This window comes from Bos grunniens, chromosome 3, assembly GCF_055505025.1.
Source record: "Bos grunniens cultivar Pamir isolate PY7600 chromosome 3, Bosgru_T2T1.0, whole genome shotgun sequence".
Lineage (NCBI taxonomy): Eukaryota > Metazoa > Chordata > Mammalia > Artiodactyla > Bovidae > Bos > Bos grunniens.
In genome coordinates, this window is record NC_141167.1 from 20,225,842 (window position 1) to 20,246,752 (window position 20,911).

Below are 20,911 nucleotides of genomic sequence, written 5' to 3' on the forward strand. Positions count from 1 at the left end.
AGAGGGCTGGTTAAATTAACTATGGTATAGTCCTTACAGTGATATTTAAAAAAAATCCATGGTCTTTGGTGAGCAAAGCACAATGCAGACCAAGCAGAGCATGATTCCTTTTGCTGAAAGAAAAGATAATATTGGGAGAAAAAGTTTTCCTTGCTCTTAGCTTGGTAACATTTGAGGAGGTAAAATGTGTTTGCACGAAGCACACATATGAATATGAATATGGAGTCGGTGGGATCTGCTAATGGCTGTGAATCTGGAGGACACCGAGTATGAGATGATAATCACTTAAAAGTCACTTCCCTGGTGGTTCGGATGGTAAAGGGGCCACCTGCAATGCAGGGGACCTGGATTCAATCTCTGGTTGGGAAGGATCCCCCTGGAAAAAAAAAGGCAACCCACTCCAATATTCTTGCCTGGAGAATTCCATGGACAGAGGAGCCTGGAGGGCTACAGTCCACGGGGTCACAAAAAGTTGGACACGACTGAGCAACTTTCACTAAAATCCACAGGCCTAGGTGATTTCCCCTAAAGAGGATGTAGCTCTAGGGACAAGAGGACACATTTGGTAGCTAGCCTTGTTCTCTCATAATGCTGTTTCTGTAGGGCACTTATCAGAGATTATGTATTATCTCCTTTTTTTCTTCTTAAGTTCTTGCTTCCACCAAAAAATTAAACTCCTTAACGGAAAGGTTTAGAATGGAAAAGTGGCATTGAGTGAGTGTTGAACAGACACAGTCTGAATAAGTCATAACCAGAGTGCCTCAGCTAATTTTTTCCTCAGATAACCTCTGGGAAAGTAACCAGGTAATCTGACGGGACTTCCCTGGTGGTTCAGACCGTAAAGAATGCGCCTGCAATATGGACGGCCTGGGTTCAATCCTGAGTGGGGAAAATCCCCTAGGAGTGGGCTGGTGAGAGAGAATTACTACGTTTACCCTCTTCCTATAGGCTCGCGTGTTTTAGTCGCTCCAGCCGTGTCCAACACTATGGATTGCTATCTGCCAGGCTCCTCCGTCTTAAGGATTCTACACACATAAATATCGAAATTAGCTGTCATTCCCTTCTCCAATGGATCTTCCGGATCCAGGGATTGAACCTACGTCTTCCATGTCTAGCTGTGTCTCTACCTTAAGCGCCATCTGCGAAATCTTTGGCGCTTTATCAAATGAAAAACAACTAATAACTTTTTCATTTCATCTGCAAGCTTCTAAACGATTTAGTGCAGAACTATACAAGTAAAACACGCAAAAAAAAAACCCACAAAACGCCGTACTTCGAACACAAATTGAAGGAACCAAAATTTTCCCTTCATAGATTGTGACAGCTGATGAACTCTAACTTTCAACCTTAGAAAATGTAGCCTCGTTAAAAACGAGGCCTCAAAAAATTGGGTAAAGACTCAGAATTGTTCCTCTCCACGGAAATCTTTAGTAAAAGGCGAAAGATTTATACGATCTGAAGAGAAACCAGAGTATGCTTTCGCAGTTTCGCTTGGAACCTCCCAGAGCAATGTAACACTCTGTACAATTATGGTTGCTCCGCTCCCGCGCGGTTTGGGCACCTTGAGCGGAATTTGCACAGACCGTAGGTTTCTAACAGGTACTGTCTCCTCCAACAGTGGACAAACCCCCGTGGGGCTGGAATTCAAGCGCGTGAAATCGTCTTTTCGTGGTGCACTATGGGTATGCAAATCGCAGGCGGCTCCGCCGCTGGGTGACGCCACTCACCGGCCGGGCTGGGCGGCGCTGTGGGCACCTCAGGGCTGCAGCTCTCTCTTTGCGGGTCCCCCAGGAAACCGACGCTTCCTCACTGAGGGTGAGGTTAAAGCCCTGTCATTTCATACCCGCAGACCCCTGCCGTCACCACTCCTTTGGGAGGAAACGGCATCCAACTTATCTGGAAGGATAGTTCCAGTGAATGGGAGGTGGAAACGAGTTCTCGAATAGCCTTTGTGAAGTCGTGGGAGGTGAACATCGAAAGTAATTCAGCCTGTCTGGAGTAGGGTGTGGTGTGTCTGAATGAGGGTGTGCATCTGGCCATTAGCTGTCTTGAGAGAGCTGGGAAGATGGCAGAGGCTAGATCCAGTTAGGCCTGGAAAGGACTTGGCTTTGATCTTATTATTATCAGCAATGGGGAGCCATGAAATGGTGTTGAAGTTAGAGGGCTGAGTAATGTACAGTGCCACACAGGGTGGTTTGCCCTGCAAACACTGGGACTTGTCCCCAAGACTGGCTGTGGTCAGTGCCCTGGAACTGACTATTCCTGGGGCGGTCCAGCTCCAGTTGGCTGGAATCCTTCAGCTAGTGCCGTATCACAACACCGTTCAGTGTTTTAGGTTTATTCACTAAGCATTTGATCCGAGCACAGACTTTCAACATAGCTAAAAATATCACAAACTACAACAAGAGAGAGCACCTATGAGAAGCCAGGCCATTTCTTACATGAATATTTCATTTACAATCCTAAAAGGAAAAACCAGCAGCCTACAAAATGGACTGTAATCTTCCATTTCACAGATGAAGATGCTGAGGCTCAGAGAGGATGTCTGATTTTTCCAGCTCACTCAGCTGGTAAGTGGAACTGGGGGTGGGGGGTGACGACATCTTTTGCACCGTTACAGCCTGGTGAGCTCTCCTGCTCTACCTCAAAGCCGCTCCATAGTGACCCAAACACCACTGGACCCAAATCCAGGGTCTATCTCTTGGGCATACCGGATGCACCCCCTACCCTTGGTTCCAAGCCAACCACCTTCTCTTTTTTGATTCAGTGTTGATTCAGCTGCAGTAGGTGTCTCCCCTCTCCACTCCTAACGTTAGGTCAGAACATGATTTTCCGGCCTTTGGCTTGGTGGGGTGGGGTGGGGTGTGAGAAGGCAGTGCTCTGGGGGTGGGATTGTTCCTGGTGAGTGTGTGCCTGGAACCCAGAGTGTGTATGTGTGTCAGCTGAGACTGAGCCCTGGGATAATTGGAGAAAGGCACTGAAAGACCTCTCCCTCCCATCCATCAGATGAGACTACACCCGGGGGTGTGGCCAGAATCATCCAGACCTCTGTACAATGGGATTGTTCAACCTTTACAAGCAAACAGCTTAAAGATAGCACCTCACTGGTTGCTTGTCAAACTATGGTTTTTCCAGTAGTCATGTACAGATGTGAGAGATGGACCATAAAGAAGGCTGAGTGCCAAAGAACTGATGCTTTTGTCCGTGGTGTTGGTGAAGACTCTCAAGAGTCCCTTGGTCTGCAAGGACCAGTCAATCCTAAATGAAATCAATCCTGAATATTCATTGGAAGGACTGATGTTGAAGCTAAAGTTCCAATACTTTAGCCATCTGATGTGAAGAGCGGACTCCTTGGAAAAGATACTGATGCGGGGAAAGATTGAGGGCAGAAGTGGGTGACCCAGAATGAGATGGTTGGATGTATCACCAACTCAATGGACAAGAGTTTGAGCAGACTCAGGGAGATAGTGGACAGAGAAGTCTGACATGCTGCAGTCCATGGGGTCGCAGAGTCAGACATGACTGAGCAACTAAACAACAGCAACACAGGCTGCTAGTGCCTCAGTTTCTACAGTGGCCCTGCGGATCCTCTGCTGTCTGGACAAAGATGCCTCTGGGGCGCCATGCTGACTACTTACTTGCACAGGCCTCTGCCTTGGAGATTGGTCTGGGCACAAAACTCCTAAAACACACCCCCATCTCTGTTTCAATTGGCCACTTTTTTTTTTTTTTGGTCACGTCAAGAGGCTTGTGGGATCTTAATTCCCCAACCAGGGATCAAACCCAGGCCCCTGGCAATGAGAGCACTGGGTCTTCACCACAGGACCACCAGAGAATTCCCTTGGCCACTTCATTCATCTGCTCCCACTTCACCTCTCACCTGTTGCCTGACTGTGTCCCTCTGTCCATCCCCCCAGGCTGCTGAAATAGGAGCTGGCCGATGAATCTGGAGAGGAATGCCAGGCTGGATTATGATGGCTCTGAAAGCTGCACAGTAGGGTTTTGACACCAAAAACATTTGGAGCATTTTGTGTACTGAGCACTTCAGCCAGACCATGTTACCAAGTATGTGACCAATGCATTTGCCGCACATCATCTTCACTTGTCAGGCGAATAAACACACGGAGGACTAGAGGGCTAGGACCTCAGGCCCTGACACTTGTGTGTGCAAACTCACAGCTATACAAACACAAAGCACCAACCTCAATTGAGATGAGTTCACATAGAATATATTTCACTCTTTTAAAAATAAAACTTTCAGCATAGCTAACATCCAAACTACAAAAATAAACATCTCCATATAAATAATTTATGTGGTGAGAGATTGGCGGGGATATAGAGCGCCTCCTCAGGGGTCACCAAGCAGCGGGGACCAGGCCCAGCAAAGGGTGCTAACGATCCCTGAGGCTTGGTCTGCTGGGGGCAGCAGTGTCGGGGGGAAGGGGGGTCTGGGCTGCACTGCAGCCTTAAGTGCTGGCTTTTACCCCACCCAGACACAGGCCCAGGCCCATGCCCAGAGCCGGGCATGCAAGGCTGCTCACGGCCTAGACAGTGGCGGCTTTGTGTGGATTTCGGGGAGGTCTCCGATGGCCCCATCAGGGGAGGGAATGAGGTGGCAGCAGCAGCAGGGCTCCCCAGGAGTCCGCCCTGTCTTCAGCAATGCCCCACTGCTTCCCAATGACTTCATGTGGCCTGAATGGGGTCTCCATGCTTTGGCTGCTCTTTCACCCCGTGGCTGGACACAGTCCCCTAGGCCCGAGGTTGCTGGGGCCATTGGCAGCTGGTGTGGCAGCAGGCGACCAAGTAGGCTCCTCAGAGGCTGGGTGGATGTAGGCACCAGGCAGTGGGGGTGGGTGGAGGGCCACAGTCATGGAGGTAGTCACTCTGGCAAAGCTCTGGGGCAGGGTGGAGGGTACCCCCCACCTGAGCCCTCCTCCCTGCGGAGCTGGGGGGCTCAGGACCTCTGCGCTCTCCTTGTACATCTGTACCACCTGGGGGGAAACAGCAGCCCCAGTGAGCCTGGGGGCTACTGGGGACTCAGCCCCCTTCTGCAACTTCCTGGTTGGGAAGCTGGGGTCTTTGGTGGCTTCAGCAGGAGACAAGAGCTAACAAGGGACAGGATGTTGAGACCAGGGGCCAATCCTGCACCTAAAGGCTAAGGTGGGTCTCAAGAAGAAGTTAGGAGGGCTGGAGGGCAGGGACATGATGTCTGGGCAAAAGGGGAGGCTGCTAACTTCAGCTGGTGGTACTTCATGGGGAAGGGGTCCTGTGAGTTGAGCCCTGTCTGTTGGCCACTGAGGGTGTTTTGTTTTGGTTCTATCCCACCCCGCCCCGTGGGCTGGGAGCAGGATGGTGTGGTCACCTCTGGTGGGGGGCCCAGGATGGACAGCAGTACCGGCAGCAGCACGAGCCCATGGAGGAGGCCCAGGAGTGTAAGTATTGTCAGCACCACAAAGAAGTACCTGGGGGTGTTAAAGAGGGGTCAGCCGGGTCAGGTCCTGTATCCAGTGCAGGCCAGCCCTGCCTCCTTGCCCTGAGCCCTCCCCTACCTTACGATGAAGTCAAAGTTGGAGCCAGCAAGCATGAGCAGACCTAGCAACGTGGAGATGGCCCCATCGGTCACTGGAGCAAATGTGCACTCCAGGGCCCGGGCAGCCCGCAGGTTCCGGCTACCCTGAGCGGTCAGGAACCCCTGGGGGAACAAAGTGGTCCTGGAGCTGCTCCTTGACCAACCACGGCCAGCTCATCTGTGTCCCCAGGGCTCACCCATGCCTGGCCCACAGGCGGCCAGGTGAACTGAATTCCTGGGAACTGCGCAAGACCCAAGCACAAGTCCATGTAGAGTGAGATGGGCTGTGTGCTTAGCCGCTCAGTTGTGTCTGACTCTTTGGGACTCCATGGACTGTAGTCCACCAGGCTCCTCTGTACATGGGGATTCTCCAGGTAAGAATATTGGAGTGGGTTGCCATGCCTTCCTTCAGGGAATCTTCCCAACCCAGAGATGGAACCCAGGTCTCCCACATTGCAGGGAGATTCTTTACCAGCTGAGCCACAAGGGAAGCCCAACCTGTTCTAGACATCTCTGTCTCATTCATCTAGCTCAGCTGGTGAATCCTCCTGCAATGTAGGAGACCCAGTTCGATTCCTGGGTTGGGAAGTTTCCCTGGAGAACTGAAGCCACTCCAGTATTCTGGCCTGGAGAATTCTATGGATTGTATAGTCCATGGGGTGGCAAAGAGTTGGACATGACTGAGCGACATTCACTTTCACTTTCTTTCAGACTAGGTTGGCCATCTATACCCTGTCCCATGTTTTGGTAAATAAAGTTTTGTTGAAACCCGGCCACACCCATTCAGCACCTATCATCTATGGCTGCTCTTGTGCTACACTGGTAGAAAGACCATATGGCCTGACAAGCCTAAAATATTACTGATTCTTTTCAGAAAAAGTTTGCTGATGCCTGGTCTAGAAGGATGGATACTTCTCAGGGTGGCATTTCAGAGGCTTTCTGATTCTTTCTGGGTATTTTTCTGCATGTTGACTTGTCCCCCAAGGAGTATGTTGTTCTTATAATCAGAAAAATAAGGATTTTATGGGGGAAGAATGAAGGAAGCTGTTTGTGGGGTCTGGCCAGGTTTGTGTTAGAGCTCCCAACGGTCCACTGCCCCCACCCCACTGCCACCCCTCTTCTGCTGGAGAACACGAAGCTGTGGGAGAGGCCAGCCCACCTGTGATCTGCACCTCTGTGCTGGAAGATCTCGCCTTATGCTTACTGTCACCTAGCTACCACCCCATCTCCCTGATTCACAGTAAATCCATCCAAAATAACTGTTAGTTCTCATTTTCTCACCTGCCATTCTGTCCTCATCCCATTCTGGTCAGGCCTTTGTCTCTCCTCTCTGCTGAAATGGCTATTTATTTATTTACTTGTTTATTATCTCTACACTCTTGAAGGTAAAGTGAGTGAGTGAAGTCGCTCAGTCGTGTCCGATTCTTAGCAACCCCATGGACGTCCGTGGGATTTTCCAGGCAAAAGTACTGGAGTGGGGTGCCATTGCCTTCTTGAAGGTAACGTGTGTATGTATTGCTCTCATCTCCCCAGTACTGAGCACACACTGTTTGTTGAAAATGGAATCAGCTGGCCCGCCCCCTCCTAGTGCCTGTGCTCACCAGAGCCACGTGGACGGTGAACTCGACACCGATGCCTATGGAGGCCACAAGAATCACCACCGGTATGGCACTCAGCTTGATGCCCAGGAAACCCATGATGCCAAAGAGCTCCACAGTCATCATCGCCAGGACCAGTACCTGGGGAGGGCAGGGCTCACCCAGGGCTCCTGGGCAGGGCAGGGCTCACCCAGGGCTCCTGGGCGGGGCAGGTGGGGGAGCTATGGGTCCCTCTAGCCCCACTCCTGCAAGACTCACTATGAGCGCAGCCGTCCAGGGGTTGAGCAGCAGCAGGGCACAGACGAGGAAAGTACACAGCAGCAGGATGCAGACTGCCAGCAGGAAGCAGCGCCGCAGGCCCAGGTACTGCTCCCAGAAGAGGAAGGGGGAGCCGCTGGGGTAGGCATGCACCCCGGCCTGGCTGGCCTCAGCACACGCTGCCCGGGCCCCCTCAATGGCCTCCACGAAGTCTGCAGTCTTCTGGAGGCCGCGCAGGAGGAAGGGGAACTGGGCAAACTCCAAGGGCTGGGCCGCCGGGACTGTGGAGGGAGGGGTCGGAGGGGTGGCCGGTGAGCTCGGGCAGCAGTGGGCAGGGCTTCAGGGGAGGGCCTGTGTGGGCCTGGGCCCAGGCAGTTCGGGCTCCCCCGGGACTCACTGCGAAGATTCTCCCCCGTGGTGTCATACTTGTCATGCAGCCACTCAGGAGGTGGGGGATAGAAGTTGGCCTGTGAGGCTGCCAGACCCAGGGGGTCACTGCTCACCCACACGGTCAGCCCCATGTAGAAGAGCTCGGGTGGGATCAGCCCTTCCTTGTCCACCAGCTTCTTGGTGGTCAGCTGCAGAGGCAGAGGGGGTTAAGGCTGGGCCCACGGGGCCTGGAGCCCCTCTGTGCTCCCCTGCCCTCCAGTCCTCTTCCAACCTGGCTGAAATCTAGAGGCTCCTGGGCATCCCCGGTCTGGACGAGCAGCTTGTATGCCAGGGCCCCATCCTCAGAGCCATTGCGGTATGAGTGGCGGGTGATGCGCCCAGAAGCCCAGTCCTGGTCAAACGCAGCCTGGATTCCTGGCAGAGGACGGGGAAGGGGTCCAGTTGGCCTGTGGGCTCTGGGGGATCCTGCCGGCCGCACCCTCCCTGCCCGCCTCCTCGCCTCTCACCCTGTAGCCAGCTGCGGTAGTAGTGCAGCCAGGTGCGGGGTGCCTGGGTGGCCGGTGGGGGCAGCACGGCCTTGAGGGAACTGAAGCGCTGGTGCAGATCAAAGAGGGCTCGTTGGGAGTGGGCGTAGTCAAAGCCACCCTGTGTCACCAGAGCCACCTCATACAGAGAGAAGTACCTGAGCTGGGCGCTCAGGAAGGCATGCTCCTTGGTGCCGCGCGGCACCACATCAGTCAGGGCCAGACCGTCCTGCACCAAGGTCGCTCCATAGAGGCTCAGGCCCAGGAGAGCCCCAAAAAGTACCAGTACTACAGCCTGTGGGGAAAGGCGACTAAGCTGGAGGCCCAGAGACATCTAAGAAGTCTGTGCCGCATCCCACCTCAAGCTGCCCGGGCCTGGAGGCTTACCTTGGTGTGGGACTGGAGCAACAAGGGTGCAAACTGAGAGCGGGCGAAATGGGCAAGATTCCAGCGGGCACAGGGCAGGGACTTGCAGGCTGCCTTCTGCCCTGTCCCCTCCTCCTGCCCTAGAAGGTCCCGTGTGGACCCTCCTGGGCTGAAGAGCTCAGAGCCCAAAGGGTCAGAAGGTGGCGGCACCAGCTGGGCTTGGGGAGGCAAGATGGTGACCACATGTTGGCTGCTGGCTTCACAGTGGGCAAAGGCTTGAACCGTGGCAGTCAGGTGGGCAACACCCACTGGTACCGTCCCATTCCCCAGCTCCTGGGGCAGAATCTGAATCACCCGAGCAGAGCAGGGGCTGGAAGAGGCAGAGAGGGGGCGGGGGTCTGGAAATGGTGCCAAGGGGACAGGACGGGATGGGGCTCAGGAGGGACGGCCCGGTGGGACACGGGTACCTAGAGAAGCAGCAGAGCACATCCAGGCGCCGGCAGTGGCGCCGCCGCAGGTCCAGGCTGAGGACCGCTGGGAAGACAAGCATCACGGCTGCAAAGTTGCAGCCCACCACTATGGCTGCCTGCGGGGTGGACAGGAGGGGCACAAAACCTGGATGAAGCCCACTAGGCTCCATGCCCACCCGAGCCTGGGCCCCGAGCCATGGGTGAGGCCTCACCTGCAAGGAGAAGGCCCGCAGTGCAGGGATGGGAACTAGGGCGGCCATGAAGAAGGCAACCATATTGTTGATGGATGTGAGTGTGACACTGGTGCCTGTGCGTCGCAGACACTCCCCCGTGCGCTCCTGCCAGGACAAGGCCGAGTGAAGGACGGCAGGGGAGGGGCAGGAACCACACAGCAGCTGACGTTTATTGCCCTGTTCTAAGCACTCAAATTACCGATCCTCACCACAACCCTTACCACGCTAACTGTGATTACCCCTGTTTACAGGTGAGGAAGAGAGGCGCAGAGAGGCTTATCACCAGCCCAAGTCGCTTAAACCAAGAGGCTCTGAGGCCCTCAGCAGCACGGCCTGGGATGAACCCAGGCAGGACGACGAGGCCTCACCTGGAGAGGGCTGCCAGGTGGAGCCTCTGTGAAGGCGTGTGCCAGCAGGAATATGTCGTCCACGCCGATGCCCAGTGCCAAGAAAGGCAGCACCTGGAGGGGCATGGGGGCAGGCAGTTGGAGGATCTGAGCAGCCCGGGCTGTGGGCCCCAAGTCTGCCCGCAGACCTGGCCTACCTGGGTAGTGGCAGCGTTGAAGGCGATGCCCAACAGGGCACAGAGCCCCAGGCCTGAGGCCACTGCCAGGGCCACCAGCAGCACACCAGCGAGGCCCACTGCACCCTGGGACTGGGCACAGTCCCACCGCAGCATTGTCACACAGGCATAGGCTAGCTGTAGGGAGAGAGGGCAGTCTGGGATGGGGGCTCCCAGGTGGGGCTGGTGGTAGGGGGCAAGGCGCCAAGAGGACCCACCATGAGCAAGTAGCCCCCCACCACACGGGCAGCGCTGACTTCAGAGAAGGCGTGCAGGATGTCGTCCAGGGTGGTAGAGGAGAAGGCGTGGATCTGCTGGGATGCGTTCTCGGGCAGGGCCTCCTGGGCCAGCTGGAGAGACAGGGTGGTGTGAGGCGCAGGAGGAAGCAGCGGCCTCGGGTGCTGCACTCGTTGGCTCCACACTGACCTGCACAAAGCGTCGCTGCCAGGCCTGAAGGACCGTGCCGGCCTGCTCCTCGCTCCAGCCGATGTCATGCGTCTGGTAGTCACCTCGGAAGTGCTCGTAGAGCTGGCGGGGGCTCATTAGCAGGAAGGTGCTCTGCAGGGCCTCTGCCCTGGCAGTGGTGTAGGAGAAGCAGGAGTCAGGGCTGGTCTCAACGACCAGGAGGGCATGTGCAAGGGGCATTTGCCAGAGCTGCCTGGCATCAGGGTGTGGCTCCCCATGCCTGGGGCATCCCCTTGGCAACTCCCAGGGGGGCGGTCCTACCTCAGCAGCTGTCCTTGGGGGTCTCTGGCCATGCCTCCCAGCAGCAGCTCCTCCTGCCAGTGCATAAACTTGTGGGAGAAGCCATGGCAGCCCCCACTCAACTCCTGAGCCACGTTGGGAGCCTGGAGCGGGTGGAGAGAAGCTCATTACTCCAGGCCCTACTTGTGGGTAACCAGGTGTCTCTAGGTGGGCACCTCCAGGAACCATGCTTGTCACAGAGCTCTGTGGGCCTGGGGTGTATATACTGTTGTGCTGAGCCTCTTGCCCACCCTGTAAGCGAACAGCTAGAGTCTGGCAGGGAGGAGGCCACAAGAGGGAGCAGAGGCCTAGAAACAGGCTGCAGGGAGGAGCTGGCTGAACTTTGGTGGTTTTGGGAAAAGGTCCACATTCACAGGGCCGCAAAGACACTCAGGAAACCAGGTATGACACCCATGCTTATCTAATTTGTCTTGTCTCTCTGTACACATGTGTTTTGATGAAGTCCAGCCTTTCTGGGCTTAGAAAAAGCCAAAGGGATTCATATGCTACTTGGGTCCTTAGGAGAGCTGAATGGGAATGGAAAACTCTAGGTGTTGAGTACAGTGTGGAGAGGGTAACAGTGTCCAGGAAATATGGGGCAGAGCATAGAGCAGTCTGCTGTCTCCAGGAACAGGGGAACACGAGGGGAAAAGGAAGGAAATAACCTTTCCCCAGCAGACCTGGCTGGAACCCACCTGCCTGCTGTGATGGTTAGGGGCACTGGGTGGGCAGTGGAGGTCGTCAGGGTGCAGACAGGGCCGCCCCACGTAGGCCTGGCCCACCTGTGCCTTGTCTAGCAGCTCCCGGAAGCCCTCAAGGGAGGCAAAGGGGCCCAGCTCCGCCAGCAGCTGCTCTGGGTCCAGGTTGGTCCACTGGATGTCTGGGCGGCCCCTGCAGGGAGAGCTTGTGGTTGGTGAGGATCAGGGATCAGTGCCCATCCTCCAGACTGCTGCCAGGGGACCCATGGGGTAGCCCACCCCACTTCTAGCTGCTCACTGTCCCTCTCTGTGGAGGCTCAGTCCAGCAGGTTGCTGCAGTGAACTCTGAATGGATGCAGGAGCTGAGACAGAACTCAAGACAGATGGTACTTAACAGAAGGAGAAGACCCACAAAAGCCCCATTTCATTCCCTCTCAAACCGTCTATCCTTGGTTCTCATATATAACCATATAGGTGCCTGCCTGTAACAGGTTTTCTTTCTGGCCTGGGCAGCAGCTGAGTTGACACCTAGCTAACTCTCCCTGGCAAAGTCTCTTTCTGGGGATCTTTTCTTAAAAAAAAAAAAAAAAAAAAACCAACAACAAACTTTTGATTTTATATTGGAATACAGCCAATAACAATGTTGTGATAGTTTCAGGTGGACAAGGGATTCAGCCATACACATACATGTATCCATTCTCCTGGGGATCTTTTTTCTCCTTTGTTCAGATCTTACAGATCTGCGTGTTTTATCTAAATAAGACAGGCCTGCCTTTCCTTCGGAGGTGAAGAGAAGGGGGATGAGGAGAGAGCCCTGAGGCTGCCTGTGCTCTGACCCTGGCCTGGGTGGTAATCAGGCTCTGGTGAGCTTTTGCTCACCATCCCTCCTTTCTGTTGGGGAAGTCCTGGCAGGGGATGAAGCAGGGCCCGGGAGCAGCAGCAGCGGCACTCACGGCAAGTAGGCAGAGCCCCCTTGGAGTTTGGCTCCCTCCCAGAAGCAGTCGAGGGGGGTGAGGATCACGCAGGGAAACAGCTTCTCAATCATCTGCCAGGGACATCCCAGGCCAAACATCAGTCCTGCCCCCGCAGTGCCCCCTACTCCACCCCCACCACCTCCCCTACTGCAGAGAAGGCTCCACCTCTACCCTGTCTCAGAGAACAGTGCAGGAGACTCACCCGCTCAATCATTCCATTTTCAATTAGGGGAACTCCTGACTTGTAGCAGATTTTGTTCAGATCCCAGGACCTGCAATAGCCAGGGGCATGGGACGTCAGTAGAAGAGGGCGACTGCGGCTCCAGCCCTGCTGTGGCACCTCTCGCTCCCAGCTGCTCGGGGGCTCAGCCAGACTCACTTTCCATAGAGGGATACTTGCACTTTACTGGCGGTGAGGGCTGCCTGGAGGTGGAGGTCAAGTGCCTCGGGCGTGAGGACGTTCTCCCCCTCCTGGCGCGGGGTCTGTATCAACATCTGGGAGGTATACGCAGCCTCCTCCCCCAGCTTCTCCTTGGTGTATTCCAGTTCCTGGCTCACCCGGCTGCCCACTGCCAGAGCAGAGAGAGAAAGCTGGGGGGCAAGAGCCTCGGTGGATCCAAGCTCCAGGGAGTGTGGGATCCCAACTCCAGAGACCTCCCAAGACAAGTGGGAAGAACTTCTCCTTGATGGCCATGCTGAGGCCCCAGGCTCCTGGCCCTCGTTTCAGAATCTGGAGTGGAGAGGCCCAGCTGTGTGGCTCTTTGGGACTCTTGTGAGACCTAAGGTTTCAGCATGAACCCAGCTGGCTGTGTTTGGAGCAAATAACTTAAACGTGAGAGATCCACGGGAGCGGGGCCAGGGTGGGGCTTTGGTGTCCCGGTAAGGGGGCCCCCACTCAGTCTGTCTCTGTTCTGGCGGGGAGGACAACGAGGGAGGCTGCTGTTGGAGGGTCTCCTGAAGGAACAGGTCTAGTGCTGGGGCTGGTTCCTATTTCAGGTTGTCCCGGACAGTGGTTTATATCCATACACCTTTCTGCAAACTGCTCTGTAAAGAGGGTGGGTGGCTGGGTGAATGTGTGCCAATAATGGCTCTGTAGTGGCACAGGTGAGGGGGAGGGTCACATGGCCTTTCAGTGTGACGCTGCCAGCATACTGCTTCCTCTCAGGAAATAGCTCCAGGACCCTGGCAGAGGTGGCATCAAAGTGGGCTGGGGGAAGATCCCTTCACCAGTTTCTCAGTCCAGACACAGAGGAGTCCCAGGACCAGGTCTGCCTTCATCTTCTTTATCGAGTCCTGCATTACCCTGGCTGCGGAGGCCAGCTCTGTACCAGAGGCCTGGGGAGGCGGGAGGTTTGCAGGATGCTGTGACCTGACTGTGGTTTGGGGGAGGCAAGGGCTAAGGCCAAACCACCCCGGGGACTTTGTGGACTTGGCCTGGTCTTAGGCCCAGTTCTGCTTTCCCCCATCTGGGGCCTCTTCCTGTAGGTCTCTGCCACCCCTGGGCCCACTGGACTGCTTCTCCAAGACTCCAGTCCCACTTGGGATGATCATACCCTCCCCCCCCATCTCTTTCAAACCCACATAATCCCCTCACTCATGAAAGCCCCAAACCCTTGGTTGTGTTAATCACAGATGCACTCCTTTGCTCATCCCTGCTCCCAGTCACATTCCTGACCCTCCTCACTCATGAACAGTCTCACATAGCCATCCTGCCTTCTCTGCTGTCAATTCCACATACTTCTTTTCTTCCTTTCCTGACTCCCCACTTCTGCAGACCTGTACTGCAGTGTTTATTTCACCGGGCTTAGGCCAGAGCTGCCACAAGGAGGGACAGGAGCGGAGGGCAGAGATAAGCTCCCCACAGTAAGGGAGTTTGCTGGGGGGGCTGAGGTTTGGGAGAAAGAAGCAACCAGACAGAGCTAATGAGAAAGGGACAGGCATAATTCAGAACAGCATCAAAGGACTTCCCTAGTGGTCCAGTGGTTAAGAATCTGCCTTCCAGTACAAGGGACATGGGTTCAGTCCCTGATCCGGGAATTAATAAAACCCCACATGCCTTGAGGCAACTAAGCAAGCACACTTGCCTCAATGGAAGATCCTACATACTGCAATGAAGATTCCGAGTCCTGCACCTAAGAACCGACACAGCCAAATAAATAAATGTTAGAAATAATAAAATACAGCATCAAAGAGAATAAGGAGTCCTCAGAGAAAATGAGGAAGAGAAAGCTACGTTTTGGCTGACAATGATGGTGACGGTTACGAGGACAGATGAATGGGGTGTACTGGGCAGGCCAGAAGAGACAGCAGGTGTCGGGGAGCACAAAGGCTTCCGAACAGACCCGGCTTTGGGTCTTGGCTCTGATGCTTGGGGTACTTAGTCTCTCTGATCTGCAATTTCCTCATCTGAGAAATGGGACAATGCCCACCTTGGTGGATTGAGAATCAATGTGATGGGATTTCCCCGGTGGTCCAGTGGTTAAGAATCTGCCTGTCCATGCAGGGCACATTGGTTTGATCCCTGGTCAAGGAAAATTCCACATGCCTCGGAGCGACTAAGCCCATGTGTCACAACTACTGAGCCCACACCCTAGAGCCCACGCTCTGCACACGAGAAGTCGCTGGAATGAGAAGCCTGCGCACCAAAACTAGAGAGTAGCCCTTGCTCCCTGCAATTACAGAAAGCCTGTGTGCAGCAACAAAGACAGAGCGCAGCCAAAAATAAATAAAGACAGAGAACCAATATGAGCAAAGTACTTAGGAAGTTGTCCAGTACCCAAGAGGTACAGATATGGAATTATTATTCAATAGTTGCTGGGAGAGAAATGATGTGACAGAAACATGAGAAAGAACCGAAGGAAAGAGACTGTAAGTAAGTGGGGAGAAAGGCAGAACAGGGGAAGGAGACTCAAAATCATCACATCTGTTAAAAACTTTACAAAAGGGATAATATAACTGGTTAGAGCTGGATAGAGTCCATTTTATAGGTAATCCAATAAATGCAACTTACCATCTTTCAACCATATTCAGATAGCATCACTGACTCAGTAGACATGAGTTTGAGCAAACTTCAGGAGATAGTGAAGAAACTTCAGGAGCATGTCTGAGCACGTACGATATTGCAATATGTTTTAGGACCCACAGAAATGTTCACAATCTTTGGTCTAGAAATTTCACACGTAAGGACCTATAAGCTTTTGTAGAGACTCAGGCTGTCTCTGTATGAAATGGGAGCCATGGGAGGTTTTAAGCAGATAAGTTGAGATGACCTGGCTTTTTCATCACCTAATATATTCCAGAGCTGAGCTGTGAATGATGAACAGGAATTGGCCAGGGTAAGAAGCCAGGGAAAGGGGTTCTGGACCAAGTGTGTGCAGGTAACTGTCAGTCAGGGGCTCAGCACTGCTGGGCTCCTAAGAGTGAGGGAGAGACAAAGCTGGGTAAGCAACCTAGAGTGTGCTGCTGCTGCTGCTAAGTTGCTTCAGTCATGTCTGACTCTGTGCGACCCCATAGACGGCAGCCCGCCAGGCTCCCCCGTCCCTGGGATTCTCCAGGCAAGAACATTGGAGAGGGTTGCCATTTCCTTCTCCAGTGCATGAAAGGAAAAGTGAAAGTGAAGTCGCTCAGTCATGTCTGACTCTTAGCGACCCCATGGACTGCAGCCTTCCAGGCTCCTCCGTCCATGGGATTTTCCAGGTCAGAATACTGGAGTGGGTTGCCATTGCCTTCTGCTAGGGGGCTTGAACTTGATTCTAGACTCCCTGGAAGCCAGTAGAGAGTGGTGGAAGGACTCTGTGGGCATGTGTGTGCTAAGCCACTTCAGTTGTGTCTGACTCTTTGTGACCCCATGGACTGTAGCCCACCAGGCTACTTTGTTCATGGGATTCTCCAGGCAAGATACTGGAGTGGGTTGCCATTCTCTCTCGAGGGGATCTTTCCGACCCAGGGATTGAATCCGGGTTTCCAGTATTGCGGGCAGATTCTATACGGGGTCACCATAGCACTAAGCACTACGTACTAAGGGAAGCACTAAGAGGAGACTGACTGACTTGGTCAGATTTAGACGCACCACAGGAGGGCGGTGTGGAGGCAGATTTAAAGGTGAGGGGAAAGGGCAGTCCCTTAACAGACCTAGATTTCCTGGGCCATCCCCAGAAAGGCACAGTGATTCAGGGCAGTTGGGCCCCTCCCCAGCCTTAGAAGCTGAAATTTGATGAGTCTAAGAAGTCAATCACTTATAATTCCACTGTCTTTGCCAAGTGAAGGATTTAGACGTAGGATGCTATATAGTTCTTGCCAAAATAACCAAATGGGAAGTCCGTGGGGGTGAGCGGTGGGAAGGGGTGGGTAGTAAAATTTTCCTCACTTTCAAAAAAGGTGTGCAAGACAGGCATGACTTCCCTTTTCTACCATGGCAGCAGCCACCTTGGGAGAAAGTGTGATAAACCTGAGGGCAAAAGCCCAACATACAGAAGAAGGCAGAGGAGAAGGACAGAAAGAACCTTTTGCTGATGTCCTTAGGTTGCTGAATTGTCCCTGGTGGAACTTCTCTACTCTCTACTGCTAGACTTCGAGGAGGAAAATAAAAAATCAATTCTCTTCCTTTCTCCCTCTTTCCCTTTCTCTCTCCTTAATGTGGCTAAACGCATTCTAAATGATACAGTAAGGAGTGTTCTGCCAGGCCTTAGCTAGAGCGACTGCTACAAGGGTGGAAAGAAGGGATCCCTTATGAGAGAGGCTGAGAAGGAAGAATTTTAATTGTTTAGTAACCAATTAACTGAGTAAGAAGAACTGAGACTGACTCTCAAGGTTTCAGCCTTGGGAATCTGAGTGAATTGTGGTTCCACCAACTGATACATGGTTGTCACCTGCCTTCTAGACAGAAGGGCTGTATGTTCCTTATCTTCAGGGACAGCTCCAATTTCAAACCATTTCTATCACTGTTCCTGAAAGTACTCGTTGGACTCTACATTGTGATTTTTCTTTGCTTTCTTGTTATTTTTTTGGCTAGACCACCTGGTTTGCAAGATCTTAGTTCCCTGACCAAGGACTGAACAGGGCCCTCGGCAGTGAAAGCACAGAATCCTAACCACTGGACCACCAGGGAATTTCCTGGGATTTTTATTTTAGAGAATTTATCTCTGAGTCCTTCACCTTTAACACTGACCAGGAACGAGAAGTCACATTCCAATCTCACCATGGCAAAGCTGGAGAGTCCAGAAATCTCAGAGCTAATGCCATGCTTCTCTCTTTGCTTTCTGTATTAGCCAAACAGGAAAGGAATGGAGAATACCCTTCAGTCCTCATTGCCGAGGGTATTGCTGGAAGAAGCCTCAGAGAAAAGTCCAGGTCAGGATCACTGCTTTCAACTCACCTCCAGCCCCAATAGAGAGCAGAGTGATATTCTAAAACAAAGGAAAAAGACCTAGGAATTGATTCCTGCCCTCTTATATGACCCTCCCACAAAGATCACCAAAAACCCAGTGAGATCAAGCCTGGCCTGTGCTGGAATGCAGGAGAGAGGATGAGGAAACATGGAGGTTCAAGCAGTGTTTAGACTGGGAAGATCTGGGGAATGGAGAAGCAAGAAGGGGTGGGAGACAGCCTCTATTGTGGCAAGAAATCCAAGAGTCATTTGGGACCACCCAGGCAGCAGTGGTGTGGGTGGGGGTAAGTGTCTGTTCCTGTATGCACATGTTTGTCCTGGGGCTGGGGGCAGGCAGGCAGGCACAGAGAAACATCTGCTCTGGACCCCAGGGCTGGCCTGGAGTGTGTATAGATGTGAGAGTCTGCAGAGGGTGGGGGGTAGGGTAGGATGAGGTGTGGGATCCTAACAGGCAGACAGGCTCCAAGAAACATCTGCTCTGGATCCTCAGAAGTGCCAGCATTTAAAATAACTTAGGGGTGTGAGAGTCTAACCTGGCTCTGCCTTTGGGTGTGGGCCAGGGCTGGGGGAGGTTCGGGGGAGCCCACAAATGCAAATTTCCCAGGAAAGAACAGAGAGGAGTTTGACTCTGTTAAAGGGTTATCGTACCAGGCCCCAGGAAAGGAGAGTTATGTCGAAACTATTCATAAGAAATCATTTAAATCTAATGCTTCCCTTAGGAAGTGAAGATCTGGTTCCATTTGACTCCGCTGTTGCCTCAAAGAGCAGATTCTGTGACACTTTTCCACTAAACGCTTGCAGGGGGCCTCTGTGTATGGGACCTCTCCCTAGAGGCCTGCCAGATGATTTATCAGTTCCCCCAGCCTTCTAGTTCTAACACTTCTACTTCTCCTAGTCAGATGTGATCTCTCTCTGTCTTCTCTTATATGACACAACTGTTTTCTGCTTTGTATTATATTGTATATTACATCACAGCATATATTTTACTTTCCTTGCTACTGAAAGATGGGTCTTGTTTTAGTTGCCTTGCAAACACTGCAGCGCAGTCAATACATATAAAAGATTGCCAATAAATGCTAAATAAACACACATACACTCACAGGCTCCATATGTCTGTTCACCGGGCTCCACCATCTGCAGATGTCCGTTTATGGGTGTGAGAGGAGCAGTGCTCCCAGATGCCCAGGCTCTGGCAGGCAGGTGCCCCCTCCACCCAGAGCAAAGCCCACTAGAACTCAATAGCCAGCTTCTCACCCTATTCCTGTCTTGGGCTTACCACATCCAACCAACTACAGCCAGTGCCCACAACTCACCTTCCACCCAGAGCTGTTCTAGGTCTGTCTCAATGATGGCCACGCGGAGACCCAGTGCTAGGGCCCCAAAGGCCAACAGTCCCAGGAAGAGCACTTTGCCACAGTGTCTCTGGATCCCGCAGCCCAAAGAGAAGAGCAGGCCCTGGAAGTAAGCACGGAGCCAGAGCGGAGCCTTCAGGCTCCCAGCTAGGATCTGGGATAGAAAGAGAAGGGTCAGCCAGGCATTACTGCAACCACTCATGAAACCTTTCCCTTTTCTCTTTATTCCATCCTCTGCCAAGCTCTGGCTTCTTGGTTTCTGGATGCAAAACAGGGAGGACGTACACAGACACAGGCCCAAACTTGGAAAAAATTTAACTCCATTCCCTGCCTCCCACCCAATACACACTTGAAGAAGGCATAGATTCGTTTTCTGAGATAGGATACGCACACACACGGGTTCTCAGACAGACAGAGGTCGACATAGACACACACACACACACACACACACACACGCGCGCGCGCACACACACACACACACACACACACACACACACACGAGTTTTTCCCAAGATTTAGAGACGTTACACATTGCAGACCCGGTTCCTTCTTCCGCCTTCCCCTCCACTCACCTGGGGTGTTGCAGGTCGAGCTGGGGGTGTGTAGCCCGGGGGCAGCTCCCCGAGAGGTGGCGGCCGAGCCATGCTGGCGGGTATGGGGGGGCATGGGAGCCCCCAACATGCGTTATCTGGGAGCCCCCATAGACTGGCCTGGTCCGGTGTACCGCTGAGCTACGCGTCGGAATTCAGCGGGGCCGCTAAGACGCGGGTACGGGTGTGCAGTGGTGTCCGCGAGCGTGAGGAGTGCGGCAGTGCGGCTCGGGGCGCAGAGCCGGAGCCGAAGTTGGTCCCGCGTGCAGGAACAAGCCGGGAACGGGAACCGCAGTGCCGAGGAAGCGTCTGCAGTCCCAGAAAAAGGGAGCGGGCTTGGGCTACGCCCTCCCATTGGCTGAGTCTCCCGCAAATTACCCGGAGCCTAGCGGCCGGATCTGCTGCTAGGCAACGGCGCCGCGGGGGGCGGGGCAGGAGACCACCCAGGCAGGGCCACCCTTTGCCTTGCTTCCCCGCCCGCGCGTCCGCCGGGCCCTCGGGGAGGAGGAGGGAGGGAGATCCTGGAGAGGCGAGGCGTTGGCCAAATGTTAAGTCAGGAGAGATCAGTGCTAAGAGGTGTCGACCCAGCCAAGACCCAGACTTATTTCTACAGTTCTCTGCGTGCATTCTCTCCCCATTCAGTTCCTTCTCTCCATTGAGGCCATAGTCATCTCTCTAAAATGCAAATCTGATTACAGCTCCAAAACACGAAGCCCACGTGGAGTATAGGGCCCTGCAGGATCTAAAATCTTCTCTCTCATAGTTCCTTCACACCCACCCCGTGTTCCTTCCAGCCCTGCAGAGTTACACGGAATTTCCTAAACTCACCATGTTATGCCATGTATTTCTGCCTTTGTACATGTTGGGGCCCTTTTGCTTTGGCAGACCGTCTTCGAAACTGAACTTGAGGGAACTCTCTGGCAGTCCAGTGATTAGACCTTTGCGCTTTCACTGCCAAAGTAACGGGGTTCAGTCCCTAGTGGGGGAACAGGATCGAGTGGTGTGGCCAACCTCCAAAACCAAAACAAAAAAACCGTGAAACTGAGATGTTAACCATGTCCCTTTGAAGCCTTTCTTGATTCACACTACCCTCCTAACAGATAGTTGCGTCTTTCTTTGTGCTCCTTATAACACTTAATTTATATATTATTGCATTTGATACAATTTATGTACTTGAAAGTCTGCCTGCCTCACTAG

General features: G+C 53.4%; 1 protein-coding gene, 1 long non-coding RNA gene and 1 other non-coding gene across 11 annotated transcripts; 1 reads left to right on the plus strand and 2 right to left on the minus strand.

Moving 5' to 3' along the window:
- Positions 1-1,358: 1,358 nt before the first annotated feature.
- Positions 1,359-1,475, minus strand: LOC147375216 (U5 spliceosomal RNA). The gene has a single exon (XR_015161709.1). It is a non-coding gene; the product is annotated as a U5 spliceosomal RNA (small nuclear RNA).
- A 193-nt stretch (positions 1,476-1,668) lies between these two features.
- On the plus strand, positions 1,669-4,308 carry LOC147375217 (uncharacterized). Its single transcript, XR_015158020.1, has 3 exons — positions 1,669-1,815; positions 2,470-2,570; positions 3,918-4,308. It is a non-coding gene; the product is annotated as an uncharacterized LOC147375217 (long non-coding RNA).
- PTCH2 (patched 2) lies at positions 4,214-20,094 on the minus strand. 9 transcript variants are annotated; one of them, XR_015158014.1, is made up of 23 exons: positions 19,697-20,094; positions 19,086-19,278; positions 12,766-12,955; positions 12,589-12,658; positions 12,366-12,457; positions 11,410-11,605; positions 10,697-10,818; positions 10,397-10,544; positions 10,189-10,320; positions 9,953-10,108; positions 9,777-9,869; positions 9,388-9,513; positions 9,173-9,291; positions 8,727-9,075; positions 8,498-8,634; positions 8,322-8,409; positions 8,087-8,229; positions 7,823-8,003; positions 7,426-7,706; positions 7,171-7,308; positions 5,550-5,692; positions 5,363-5,462; positions 4,214-4,991 (listed from the first exon to the last, which is right to left on the minus strand). XR_015158014.1 is itself a non-coding variant. In XM_086385248.1 (22 exons), the coding sequence occupies exons 1-22, from the start codon at positions 19,766-19,768 to the stop codon at positions 4,725-4,727; spliced, it is 3,624 nt and encodes a 1,207-aa protein (XP_086241374.1). In that variant the 5' UTR covers positions 19,769-20,094; the 3' UTR covers positions 4,214-4,724. The 9 variants fall into 9 exon arrangements, 5 of the variants coding, with proteins under 5 accessions (XP_086241374.1, XP_086241385.1, XP_086241396.1 ...); XR_015158009.1 differs by having other exon boundaries at positions 8,498-8,655; XM_086385248.1 differs by having other exon boundaries at positions 8,322-8,655; positions 12,787-12,955.
- Between the last annotated feature and the right edge of the window lie 817 nt (positions 20,095-20,911).

What these genes read in the sequence shown, in the direction of transcription:
- PTCH2 (XM_086385232.1), bottom strand. Translation starts at nt 19,768, where the DNA reads ATGGCTCGGCCGCCACCTCTCGGGGAGCTGCCCCCGGGCTACACACCC. An exon ending in GGGGGCTCTGCCTACTTGCC is followed by an intron (nt 11,606 to 12,365) that starts GTGAGTGCCGCT and finishes CTCTCCCTGCAG; the next exon opens with GGGCCGCCCAGACATCCAGT. An exon ending in CCTGGACGGCTGCGCTCATA is followed by an intron (nt 7,309 to 7,425) that starts GTGAGTCTTGCA and finishes TGCCCTCCCCAG; the next exon opens with GTACTGGTCCTGGCGATGAT.